The sequence below is a fragment of the Nestor notabilis genome, unplaced genomic scaffold, assembly GCF_000696875.1.
Source record: "Nestor notabilis isolate BGI_N333 unplaced genomic scaffold, ASM69687v1 scaffold17210, whole genome shotgun sequence".
NCBI lineage: Eukaryota > Metazoa > Chordata > Aves > Psittaciformes > Psittacidae > Nestor > Nestor notabilis.
In genome coordinates, this window is record NW_009910820.1 from 47,883 (window position 1) to 61,671 (window position 13,789).

Below are 13,789 nucleotides of genomic sequence, written 5' to 3' on the forward strand. Positions count from 1 at the left end.
TATTTGTTTAAATGATACCTATTCCAAATACGAAGGCTCCTGGTACAGACAGGTTATTTGTGTAGGCACTTACACTTGTTCTTTGAAAGAAGGCATAAAAACCTTCTAAAGTAAAGAGGGGACTCTAAATTACACTTCTGAGTCACATACTAATTTTCAAACATGAAACACCAACAAGAATCTCAGAAGTATTCTATGTCAGACAGAACTGGACATAGAAACAATGAAAATGGTTTTTAAATCTTAAAGTAAATGTGTGATTACTTCAGGGGGTGGTGGACATACTAAAAGATCCCACACGCTTAGGAAGTTAGAGATGAAGCTAAAGCAACATCAGAACAAGACAATTGTGTGGCACTGGTCTAATTACAGAAGAAACTGGAGATGCAATTTTCCCTGCTGAGTAGCTGTGCAATCATGAGGTAATTATTAGAAATGTACAAAATGTGTTTCATTGAGGGATGGTGACAGTGAATTGCGTAGCAGTGACTTCTGGCAAGACATCAAAAGTTAAGACGATAAAAATGATGACAAAATAAAAGAGTAGGAGTCACCTGACTGTACCTTTTCTTCGAATCTGACAAAATAATCTGAAATCACTCTTGTTCAGCCAAATGAGTCATAAAGCAATTTACAGACACTAAAATTTTTAACCTGCTTACTACACAAGTAATACTCCTGAAACCATATTAAAAAAGTATTTGTGGAACAGAAACAACCTAGTTTTCAGAAGTGCTAATCATTAATGACAAAGAGCTAATTGAGGGAACAACACAAATCTTTGAAATTATGGCATTTATATCTGAATCCAGATTTAGGCATCTAATTAGGCCCTCTTCTTTACCTGTGTGTAATCCTGATTGAGAATCCTAGAAGGTATTTGAACCTTCAAGAAGAACCCAACAGGCAGGCAACAAGCTCTGCTAAATACAGTACTAAAGCATATTTATGTAAAGCAAAAAAATCCCAGTCTTCAGTAGCTTTCCAATAAGCTTACATAATTGCATAAACCTGTCCATCAGTCCAGATTGTTTTACATAATAAGTAGGAATAACCCTCATTGTGAAATCTCAACTATTTGAAATTTGCTGCAGTTGTCTGCATACTTTAGTATGCAAGTCACCTTTAAGACAATGAACCAGCTTCAAAATACTGGTAACTGTCTTCAAATTAACAGGTAACAGCAACTTATAATTTGCCTTTTAAAGGAAAAGGACTGAACTATTAAGTTTATCAGCTGTTACAAATTAGGCTTGATCACCTACCTAAAATCCAGCAGAACTTGATTTATGTCCAAAGATGTAAATTTTTTTTTCATGTACTGTATTTTTACTTTTTCCAATGCATACTTACAGATATTTTTTTATACAAAGTAACCAGAGCCTATAGACTGTATTTTACGTAATCTCCATTTTTAGTAGCATGGATGTACATAACATACTGAAGACTGAGGTACTAAAAATATCACTTTTAAACTTTTCTAAATAAAAAAATGTCATATAAAAATTCTTCAATTACCTCGCTTTCAGCAAAATGTCTTTCTCCTTTCAAGCACAGGGAAGAGCAATCACCATCATCAAACACTGTCACCAGGTAAGAAGTAAGACAAGGAAAAATAAGTGACTGATTAGATGTCAGAAAGAATGATATATATATATTCCTGTAGCCAGTCCTTAAAACAAAGCTGTACCTGGATACTGCTGCGTACTCAGTAAAGCACTTGTAAAGATCAATGACATACATAGGCTGCTGTCTCACCATAGCTACTCCATGCTCACATATGTTAAATGCAATCTAAAGCAATCAGTAGTTTAGCAGACACTTTACTAAGCAGGACAAAAATTAAAAATCAACGCAAGCTAGAATCAAAAAACTATTGTTCAAGCATTATTTTTCCAGAACTTCATCACATAACCAGAACTCCTACAATATTCAAATGCAAGCTATGCTTACTTTGGAGAAACATAAATGGGTATTGTGAGCAAAAGCGACTGTTTAATGTTTTATGAAAGTTCAACATCTTTCTCTACTGACTCAACTATGCTACAAAACAGTGACATCAGCCTAAGACAGTAATTGTCAAAGTGCAATCATCAAAAGCAGCTGTAGTGAGAGAACTGTGGAGCTCCTGGTTTCTTGACTTTCTGCTACCTATGCTATCCCCAGGTCAACCGGAAACAAGTTCGTAATACATTTGGCCTCAGTTATATACTTCATTTTTTCAAATCCTGAAATGCACTGCTCACATTCAAGGTGGGATCTTCAGAAGCTGTTAAAGTGATCATATATAAAAGCAAGGTTTTATCAAGCCTTCTACAGGTACTTAATGGATTAAAACTTCATGACAAATTTTAACTCTCAGGCTATGCTTACGCTGTTCAGTGAGACAAGAACTGATTTCTTCCCCCCAACAGTGATAATTATATTCTTGCTCCCACATTGCTGTGGCCTTGAAGACTTTTCTGGGCACCCAACCCCAAGATTAGGTTAATAAACTACATAAAAAACACTTCAGCAATTTCTTAACATGTCTCTTTCACCTTCATTCAAATCTTCTCTTCTGTCCATCAAAAGTAATGCCAAGCCTGACTCTTATCAGACTATATGTAAACACTTCCACAAGTAAGAGTCAAAATAACAGCGTTAGGAGAATTAAATGGCTGTCAACCAGCAAAAGATGCCTGGCAAGACCAGCGACATTAATTTTCAGCCATGTCTGGCTTCCAGATAGTGGATGCTATACTCTATTTTCAATATTTACTAATTTAAATAAAAATATACCAAAAGCAACAAGGTACATCAAAATTCTTGACTAGTGTTTATTTGATACGAAAGTAACTTTTGCCTATTTCTGATTGTTTTTCATCCCTATCTAAAATTCAGTATAGCTGATGAACAGAATTCCCCCTTGTGACTGCCATTCCCTCGTCTGTGTTTTATATTACAGTAATTGTTGAGTACTGTTTAGTGACAAAATATCAGTTATGGATGCACATCTGTCACTTCGAAAATTTGTTGAAAATTATCAAGGGCAAGAACTGCACAAGAAAACACATAGATTTGGAGCTGCATCTCAAATGGCCAGCACATAATTAAGCCTTCCGCTTTGTTAAGTGAAGTAGAAGGCAGCAGGTTCCTAATTCAGTTTGTGTTAATTAATGTAACAGTCTCCTTACATAATGAGAGATTAAAAAAAAACATAAATCTATCCACTTCAAAGGATAAGCTGACTACAACAGAGGTAAATCTATTCCGAGCTAGGTAGGTAGCCATGTTATGTATCCTATGTGGTAATCTGCTTGTGGCCTCTTCCCTGGCAAGGGCATTCTTAATCTTGTTCTGTTACATGAATACATTCAAAGGAAAAGCTTCACCTCCCTGAAAGACTTGTGTAGCCACCATAGCACATACGGCTGTAATGACATTCTAATGTAATGGAGCACCCTCAAAACAGTTCACTGAGCAGACATACAGGAGTGTGATGCATTTAAAAACATCTATTCCGGAACTGCAAGGGTTGGCAGGGGGAGGGAAAGGGAACAAAAATAAAAAAAAAAAAATGAAAAGGGAAAAAAAGGAAAGTAAAAAAAAAAAAAAAAAAAAAAAAGAGGCAACTTAATGCAAATAAACCCACTTTGAATTCTGAGAAATAGCAATGTAATGAGAGGGAACTCCAGAAGGAGGTAAGACTACTTTGAAAATGCACAATTCTGCATTTTCAGTAAAGCAAACAATCCTATGATTTTTTTTTCTTCCCTCATAATAAACAAAATTAAATGTTAAAAGCATCACTTAACCTTTCTAAAGTCATATAAATGACAAAACAGTAACTGGTTACCAAGACTGGAATACCTTGAACTTTTTGAGGAATCTATATAGGACAGACAAATAAACTAAGAACACTTCATATTCATGTGTTACACTAATTTAAAAAGGCTATACCAGTTGGTTGGGGGTTTTTTGTTTGTTCTTTTAAATTTATTAGTCCCTATCTTCCTTTGGTAGAAAAGTAGTACCAAAAAAGACATGTAGACAACCTGATGTACAATTTCTATTCAGACAACATCTTATGAACATAATACAGACAAAGGTGCTCTTAAAGCAATCTTGCCCATCCTTTAGTGTTAAAAGCGTTCTCAAGCAATCCTAAATAGTTACTCCTTTGAATTCTACATGCTACTGCTGCAGTGGCATAAACAGCCTTAAGTAAGCACTTCTGGAATGGCCCTATTTCAGATCTGTCCCTTCACACAAAGTTTTTGACCAAATCACAGTAATTTTATTCACAAAATCATTAACAATGCAAGTAATTAGATACTTCTCAACAAGTGCTAGGACAACATTAGGTAACAGCTGGTTAAGATGCGTGCTAATTCTGAAGCATGGTAAATGGCAAATATCCCTTGAAGTAGGACTTTCACTCGGATCTGCAAAGTCATCAATGTCTGTAAAGATAATTTCAGTCTCATGCCACTTACTCTCCTGACAAAGATTATTCTAATTAGCCACTGCTAGAGTCACTTCTCTCTCAAAGTGCATTACACAGCCAGCAGCTGTTCCACTTCTACTGATTCTCCAAGGTCAATATGCTTTTGTCTACTTCTACCTATAAAATACGTTTTTTGGCCACAACTCTTACATCTCTTCTTCTTATTTTCTCAAGTTCAGGATTTTTGACAGACATCTACTTTGATTTACTGGCTGCAACTCTGTGACACCTACCTACAAAATTTTACCTTCATAGACTCCTATCATATTCTTCCTGCTGAACTGCTAGCCTTATGCTTTCTTAGGACAAACATAGACATACAACAGTTCGAACAGCAACCACACCATTTTGTTCTTGAAAGCTCTCACATCTAATCCACTTCTATGTTAATTACAAAGACACTATCTATACTGTTAATTCCTGTCTTTATACCTAATGTTTCAACTAATCCTAACCTGGTCTCTCCTTTACTCTTACATTCTACTTCTCCAACAAGAAAATAGGTAATATTTTCTGCAACACTTCCCTGAAAAGACTTATATAAACTTACAGCTCTATTTATTCCTTTCTAAAAGGACTACAACTAGGGAAAGTTAGTCTTTACACAGATGTTCAACTTCACTTCATCTATAACAACCCTTAGTATCTCAGAAACAACGAAGTCTTGCTAAGTTTCTTTCAAGACCTGGTCTTCATCTTCTCATGTCCAAGTTATCTGCCAAAGAAGGCAATATGCAGTCTCTCAAGAAACAATAAATCTCCTTAGTACCCTTAAGACTGATGGAATATATACTTTCATTCTACAGTTGAGCAGTTTTCCCCAAGACAGACTGATCTACAGGTACACAGCATCAAAGCAGAACCCATGTATGTAAAGGTTTTAAAATATTTTTTTTCTTTTTATACAAAGCTGTATTTGTTTGTGGGCATCTGGATGCATCATCTGAAGTCTGAAATGTCACATTAAAAAAATGCGAAAACAAACAGGAAAAGACTTTTCTAAAAAAACAAGCTATGTCTTTTTTCAGCACAGTTACCAGGGTTAAGCCCGAGAGTAGGGAAAAGTAAGTATTACAACTTGCTTTTTAAAAGCAATTCTCCTTTTTTAAGTAACTATGACAGCATATTTTGCTTCAGAATATTTAACAATAGCATATTAAATATATAAAGAAGCAGTTGCCAACTATAGAGCAATTCACTAGGTCTTTATTTGGGGTCCCAATTTCATACTGTGAGGGGTACAGTTTCTTATAAAAACCCAAAATAAGAAACTTACTTTTTGGGGGGTTTTAAGCAAACTTTGAATACCTAAGCATCTCCAAAAATCTCTCTCACCATGCTTAAGATATGTCCAGGTCAGAAGCTTATTTTTAAGTCATGAGTTTTATTCAAATACATAACCATTTCTCTTACCTACAGTGTACCAACTTGCATCTGTTAATTTGTTGATAACTGCTTCCTGGTATGTTCCATCTGGATTCTTCACTTCCACAACAGTTCCTACCTAAAATACAAAAGCCACTCAGCACTGCAGAACTTCTAAAACAAGCAATAAAGTTAACACTTTTGTATTTAGCAAACAGAAAAATAGGTTAGAAATTAACTATACCATGCTTTTCCAATTTCACTTGAATACATGTGTAACCCTCAAAACTACTTTGTTTCATTCCTCTAAAATAAGCCAACTAACTGAGCCTATTATTTCCTGCCAGCAGGTGGGGAACAAGAACCAATTTGAGTGATGTCACTCTCTTCTGTAAGAGCTTGCCCATCAAATCCTCCAGCTGAGTTTTCCAAAGCAACAGTGACTAAAAAATCACAGCCAGCCAAACTTCTTAGTTTTAAGGCCAAAAAGAAGAGAGAGACTTGCATCAGCTTGTATGCTGGCATCCCCTTTAACTACAAAAGAAAAAGTTAACATGAAGAATATACTAACTCTAGCTCTGCACCATTCCCTTTTACGCTTCGTGATACTATCTGGCATATGTAATAAACAGAACCTTCCACTTCAGCCCCATACCTGCATGTACACATTTATGTCAAATACTGAAAAAGAACACTTTTTAAAGTGTTAGCAAAATATAAAATTTATTACCTTTAAAGGACCCTTTATGTGGTCATCCTGCACTTCCACTGTTGAAGAATCATGTCTAAAAGTTACCTACAAAATATAATTCAAGTGATAATCACTTGATACAACTGAGCAGCATAAGCACACGCAGATGTCAACAGACCTTTCTCTTACTCTCACTTTATGGTTAGTCACCATAACCATTATATTTGCTGAAAACCATTTCATTCACGTATTTTAGAAATAAGAGGACACAATTTCTTAATCATCAAAACTTCTAAAATATTTATTTATCTTTCAGAATAGAACCATTACGTCTAAAAGAAAGCGACAGTTTACCAACAATGTTTAATGGCTCAAAATGATCTCTTCAGTTCTCAATGATTTGAATTGTACTGCTCTAGTACCACACCAACAACAGAGAAAGTTTGAAAAGTTCTGAGCATAAATAATTCTGAAGAAACATTTATATTTCAATGCTCTGAGATCAAACTTAGCACCTATATCTAACCCCATATCATGAGAGTTTTTGCTTTTGCTGAATAAGATGCATTTCCCTCAATCACAGTTGAAAAATTCACACCAAAAAAAAAAAAAAAGTACAGGGCACTGCTGTCAATTAAACAAAACGAACAACCCAAAAAGCCTTTAAACTAATGTCAGCCTAGTCTACACACTGCTAGTTAACTGGAAGTAGATGCACAGACAGTTAACTTTTCATTCTTTCGAAACTGGAATAAGTAAATCCTGTAAGTATTTCCAAGGTATTTTCCCATGTTGTCGGCTGTATATTTAATTCTACACATGCTGTCCTCAGAGAAAAAAAAAGTCTGGAAATTCAAACTTACAATTAAATTATATGTATTAGATGCTACTGATATCCACCATTAATTTCACTCAAAATTAACTTGGTCACCCTGAAAGTTACAGGATCCTCCTATCAATTCTACCTGGAGTTTTATTTCCACACTCAACGAAACTGAGAAAATTCTGGCATTGCATTTGATGAACATAGGTACATCTTATTAACACACACGAGTAATGTTCTAATGTTCACCAGAACACCTTCACTTGGTTTAAGTATATGAAGGTTTATTTACTGTTCACAGTAAGAATGTAACACAAGAGTCAGAAGTGTAACACTAACTCTCACCTAGAACAATCCTACATTAAATCTGAGGACTTGGTTCACAAGTGTACCCAACTCACTATTTGAGAGTTTCTCTCTCAAAGCACAGAGCAACAGCAATTTCCTTCAGCACAACAGCACTCTCTAATGCAAATTCTCCTACTTAACATCCTCGAGAGAAGCATTTAAAGAGTTTTGTAAACCCTGAAAGGAGCAAGCAGCTGACAACAGCACCTACAACCAGGACAAAGCAGAACCTACCTTGACTGGCTGAATAGAACACAAATGCTCTAAAATGCTTGACTACCTTCCAAGTGCTACGCAAAGAAATAGTCATCTTGAACCAGATCAATACACATTCTTGTGAAGGTATACTCTTTTTAGAACTGCATCATCCCACCTACTGACGACAAATACTTTCTGTCCACCTGACAGACATCATCATACTTTGTCACCTGAAAGCCAGGCACAGGATTCAGGCTATGAATTAACCGAGCAAAGACTACCCTTCTGAAGTTCAGCTTGACAGGTACTTACTCCTCTCTTTTCAGGGACTTATCTAGAAATCAAATGTTCAGTTCAGATGCAAAGTAATCTGAAACCTGTGGTCACTGCTGGTTCATATAAAATATCCAGCATATCAATTCTGATTTAGAGACATCTGGTTTTATTTACTTTCTGTAATTATCTTAAATGTATTTCACAGCAAAAAGAAACTCTATCCAAACCCAGGAGCCAGCCACAATGCACTACAATGAAAAGTAAACAAAATAAATTGTTACTGTGTATTCCAGAATGTTCTTCTCTTTTTAAAGGATGCCTTGGGGCTTTGACTCCTTTTGAGGAGATTTTTGATACCAACAGTATTTGCTCCTTGAGATATTGCCAGTGTGGATCCCTTCTGTCTCAGACAAAGATTATGATTCGGCACATCGTCCACGTGTTTAGATTCAGTTGGAATCCCTCTTTTCTTCACCATCCTGAAAACAGTCCTGGTAAGCTCTACACAGAAGATGCTTCACTAGTTTCTGTTTAATCAAGACATACAGCAAAAACCAGTTTCTTTTGAAACTTCTGGGGAAGATGCTCAAATACAATTGGGTGCAGATGATGGTGCTTATTGTTTTAGGAGACTGTCAAAATAAACTGGCTACAATAGCTCTCTAAGAAAAACTGTAACAGATCCTACGAAGTGGACTACCACTCTTCTAACACCAATAGTCTTGCCCATTAGCCAAATCTGTTCTGCCTTCGACACTTCTCACAAGCCCAGGCAAATCTTAAGTTTCATTGCTTTCCATAACTAAGTGTGTAAAATTCTCTAATATGTACAGAACCTGCCAAAGACTGCTGAACTGTGAAATATAGTACCTATTGTTACTGAAATGATAAACACATAGTACTTGTGTTAAATTAAGTAAAATTATTAAATTGTACTGGTGATGGAAAAGTTATGAAGGTATTCCTCCAAATATTCTACAAAGAACATTTCATCAGAAAAAGGCAGGTAAGAGGAGATGCAATTAAATGTATTTTACTTGCCCGAGGATGACATACTCCACATTGACAAAATTTCGTTGACATCCTCCTTTCTCAACAGAGCATCTAGTCATAAAACTTAAATGAAAGCTTCAAACTAAAATTGATGTGCTGAAGTTAACTGACTTTCCTCTAGTAGTTCTAGGAGAATGGGGCATAAAACATACTGGGTCCAGAAGAAACTGTTAAACAAGTGGAAAATAAATGCAGCAGATAAACTACTAAAATTCCAAAGTACAGCTGATAAGAAGCTTGGTTAGAGCTAATACTGCCGGAAGTCTGCATGTGCCAGAAAAAGCTGAAAAGATTTTTAAAGAAAAACCAAGGGGTCAGTGTTAAGTTTAGGGAATACATGTTCCTGGTGGAGGAAAGACAATGTAAACAGATATTGTTACAGCACTTACACACAAAAACCTTGACTACAAATCATATTACTCTACAAAGCAACAACAGTACTGGGGCTTAACTGCCCTAAGCTATACAGTTACAGCAAAGACACACACAAACTTGAATCCACAGGGCTTTAGGCACAGCCTCTACAAACACTAAAGATTCTATTCTATTTCATTTCAAGATCTTTCTACAAAACATTGCAGCAACCAAACTGCAAGTAATAAACCCGTAAGAAAATATTTATCAATGAGTAAGTGCAAGTGGCCATCTAAGAAGTGGTATGAAAGCCCTTTAAAGAGCTGAAAGCAGTTAAGATTTCACTTATCTAAGCACAACATAAATTCTTGTATCTGTTAAATCAGTTAAATACTGATACTTAACAGCTTACACACTGATACTTAGTTGCTTAAACTCAATGGTGCTGTAAAGCACAGACCAGCTGATGCTGTTCAGAGCTATAAAAGATCACTAATTTGCTCTAAAGACTTTTTAAAGATTCCAGATTTAAGACTAACCTTCTTGTTTACATTATTATCAAGTAAGTGACAACAGTGCTTCCAACGAGGGCTTTTGGAGATAGCCTGTGCTCTCATGTACACTATAGGCAAAAAAGACCATAGCATGACAGCAGATTCAAGCTATGCATGACAGTTCATAATGGAGACTCTTCTGTAACAGGTTATCATCACTCACAATTCACACATTTTCACTTTTATTTCGAGTAGATAAGAAAAATATTCTCTGCAACTCTGTTGCAGAGCAACAATCTAATTTATGTTTAACAAATGCTTTTGATCCTTGCTCTTGTTGCATTTCTGTATGAGGTTAAGAGACAGAGCAGAAAAACAGTACCTGCTCCCACATTAGAAGCTTTTAGGGCAACGTTATCCAAACAGAAATACAACGCCATTTTGCAGTGTAGACTTACTATATAATAAAAACAAGCCCAATGTTCTCTTTATTTCTAGAAATAATACTTTAAACTTCCAAGCAATGCTTAAATCTATCTCTTGCGTTCCCTCTCCAATTTTTTTTTTTTTTTTGTACTGCATGTGGCTTATGTTGATTTATTCAGTCATTAACTAGTCATCATAAAGATTAGGTGAGATCCCCTGCTTGCTATTCTGCAGGACTAAAATATTTCAAGTCTTTGCTGGAAGACAGCAAGTTTTCATCCTATTCCTGAAACATTATCTAGTTGCCACTGCTGTACGGCAGTAACCCGTGTTCCTGAAGTAAAAGAATCCGTATTAAACCTACATTGAGAAGGTTTAGCTATTTTCTAGTAACATTCTCCCATACGCCTACATTTGTCATATTCTGATCAATTACTTTAAGGTCAGCCTATGGCACTGAAGGCCACAAATACTGGATGCAAGCAGATGACAAAGCAGTGAAAAAAACAATGTATTTAACTACATGTGGATGAGCAGAGCACCTCCCCTCCCAACAAAACAAGCTTACTGTTATTTCAAAGACTTCACTGCCAGCCTCCAAAGAAAGGACAGCTGTCTTGAGACTGTAAAGAAGTTTCATGTTGTGCCATTTTGAACATTGATGACTTTTTCCCTCCCCCACAAAAAGCATCTGCAGGAAAACCACATACCTTGACTTTGACAAGTCTTTTTGCTGTTTTGATCTTGGCTTCACAGAAGGCTCCTCTATACTTCGCACTCACATCAGTGCCCACTGTGAGATAGGGAGGCTCATCGATGGCCTGGAACAGAAAAGAAAACAATTGGGTTTTAATTACTAGCCACTGGCAATATAGCTGTCATGGTCTCACTAGTTTTTGTGGACAGAGCATTACAAAACAGCCAAATAAAAATTAATTTGACAGCATATGTACATCACTGCAGGAGAAACACAGAACACAACACTAAGCTCATGCAATGACTACCATAAATACGATAAACTAATATCACAGCTGTCTGCAACAAGAACCACATAAACCTCCAACCTCTGCACCACCTGAAGGCACAGAAGATGACCAGTTCTGCTGCAATAATGATGGCCAACAAGTGTTCTACCTTCTCCTTTAATTGCCTCAAGATCTCATGAAGACAGTGGTGGTGATTTCCCTCAGATAATTAAGGTTCATTTTCATTAGTAAGTAGAACAACTCTGAAGAGACTTCGTTTTTTCACTTTTGAATAGAAGAAAATTATATAGGTAGATGCTCAACATAAGATCAGCCTGATGGTAAGAGTACAGTAAGACAGTAGCAGTAGGATAAACACACAACGAAGGTGAAGAGCCCAGACAAAAGACAATGTTCTGTAACAATCAACAGAGGAACAGGTGATACCCAAACAAGGAAACAAGAAATAAGAGGGAAAGAAATGTTTTTTGGGGTAGGAGAACATGGGTCTGGATCAGCATGCAGTGAGCTCATGAAGGCTCTATTCCTCTCTCACACAACCTCACCTAGCACAATCTGTGGAGGAGATTCTAGGTAACCAAAACACCTCACTGTCACTTCACAGAACATGGGTCAAAAGAGAGAAGGCAGAGGGTGACAAGCAACAGGAGCGATGTATGTTCCAAAGAGCTGCAAGCCCCCATGCAGCCCAAAACCAGAGCTGGGAAGAGGGATCTAAGCCTTTTTCTAAGCCCACATCGTGTTTCTGCACTCCTACGGATTCAAGCACAGCTTTCAAGAGGCAACTCTGGCACATCCAGGCTCTCTGTGGGAAGAATACAGAGATAATCTCCCTCACAGGTCTCAGAGCTACTGTTTGATACAGAGGTGCTTGCACTCAGCATCAGGTAATTCCCACAGGCTGTTTCCAGCTCTAATATCTCAGAAGTAAAGGCATGCAAGTATGTACCTGTGAGAAATGAATGCTTTGATGAATTATTTTCAGAAACAGAAGTTGTGCAAAACTTTAAATTGAAACTCATGAGATGCTACAGTGTTAATTCTGTATTAATGTTTTACTCTGTTCAAGCCTACATCTCATTTTCAGTTAACAGAATATATTTCAGAATACTAGAAAACTCTTATCAATATGCACTTGTTAAGATCATCAGAAACATGAATCCCTCCCTCTCTCTCTCTCTCTCTGCATGCATGGTGCGTGACTGCATGCAGAATAGTAGGATATGCCACTCTGGTAGTAATATATCCATGAACACATACCTGATTCTACTCCAGACTTAACAGTAAAACTCAACTAAGATTAATGAGGTATCTGTTAGAAGAGTGTTTGGATTCAGAAACTCATTCCCTCCTTGCTTGTCTAACAGTGTAACCGTACTTGCCTTCAGGGCAAACTGCAATGTATTTCTATAGCTGTACTTGGAAGGATTCTGAAACAGGGACTAGGTGATAAACTTGGTTTTGGTTAGTACTCTCAGTAAAGTGTACTAAGTAGTGGCTGCTTCGCACAGTATAAATCTGAACAGGGGAAATAGCAATATATTCTCTTGCAAAGTCAGTAAAGGTCTAAGAGAGGAGCATCCTTCCTGCTCTCCCCAACGCTTTAGTGAAGAAACTCAGCACATCCGGAAAGTCTTTCATGCCAGTTGATCTTCCAAACTTTAAAAATAAAGTATGGAGTATTGGGATTACATTAAGAAGACAGACAGATCCCAGAAGGGTTCACACAGATGCACATAGCTAGAATTCTCCTAAAAACAAACACTTCAAGAGCTGGTTGTGTCAGTATCAGTCTATACCTCTCTATATAGCAAATCAAATTCATAACGTTAAGGTAGACTTACAGAAAAGAAAGTATGCTTTTTCTTCTCTACAATACCGGGAACAAAGACCATTCACAATCTGAAGCTCACATCTTTGACTGTTCGGAAGCTTATGGCAGAAGTACAGGCACGTCAACAGTCAAACTTTAAACCAGAATTTTAAATTCTTACTAAGAGTATAAACACCAATACTAGCGAGTACTTTATCACTACTCTGGCTTATTTTTAAAAGCTTCTTCCAAAAAAGAATATACATTCAAAGAATGAACATCTCTAAGAATTGATTTCTGTTACTACCACAGAAATTATTTTCAACCACTAGCCTAAACCTCCTGAAGTTGTTTTTACAACAGCTAACTCCTTTCCCTGGAATTAGGTAATACATACCACTATAAACAGAGTAATTTCAAAGAATAGCAAACATATGGGCAATTTGCTTACCACTGTAAAAATACAGTACTGG

At 36.6% G+C, this 13,789-nt stretch overlaps 1 protein-coding gene across 1 annotated transcript in view; it reads right to left on the minus strand.

Annotated features, from left to right (window-relative positions):
- Nucleotides 1–12,112, minus strand: part of ARID4B (AT rich interactive domain 4B (RBP1-like)) — a 57,584-nt gene extending 45,472 nt beyond the window's left edge. Inside the window, exons 1-5 of the mRNA XM_010011801.1 lie at nucleotides 12,044–12,112; nucleotides 11,228–11,338; nucleotides 6,585–6,650; nucleotides 5,903–5,993; nucleotides 1,519–1,583 (exon numbers count right to left, since the gene is read on the minus strand). Of these exons, the coding sequence (XP_010010103.1) occupies nucleotides 1,519–1,583; nucleotides 5,903–5,993; nucleotides 6,585–6,650; nucleotides 11,228–11,338; nucleotides 12,044–12,112 (402 nt within the window). The remainder of the gene's footprint in view (nucleotides 1–1,518; nucleotides 1,584–5,902; nucleotides 5,994–6,584; nucleotides 6,651–11,227; nucleotides 11,339–12,043) is intronic.
- Nucleotides 12,113–13,789: the final 1,677 nt, after the last annotated feature.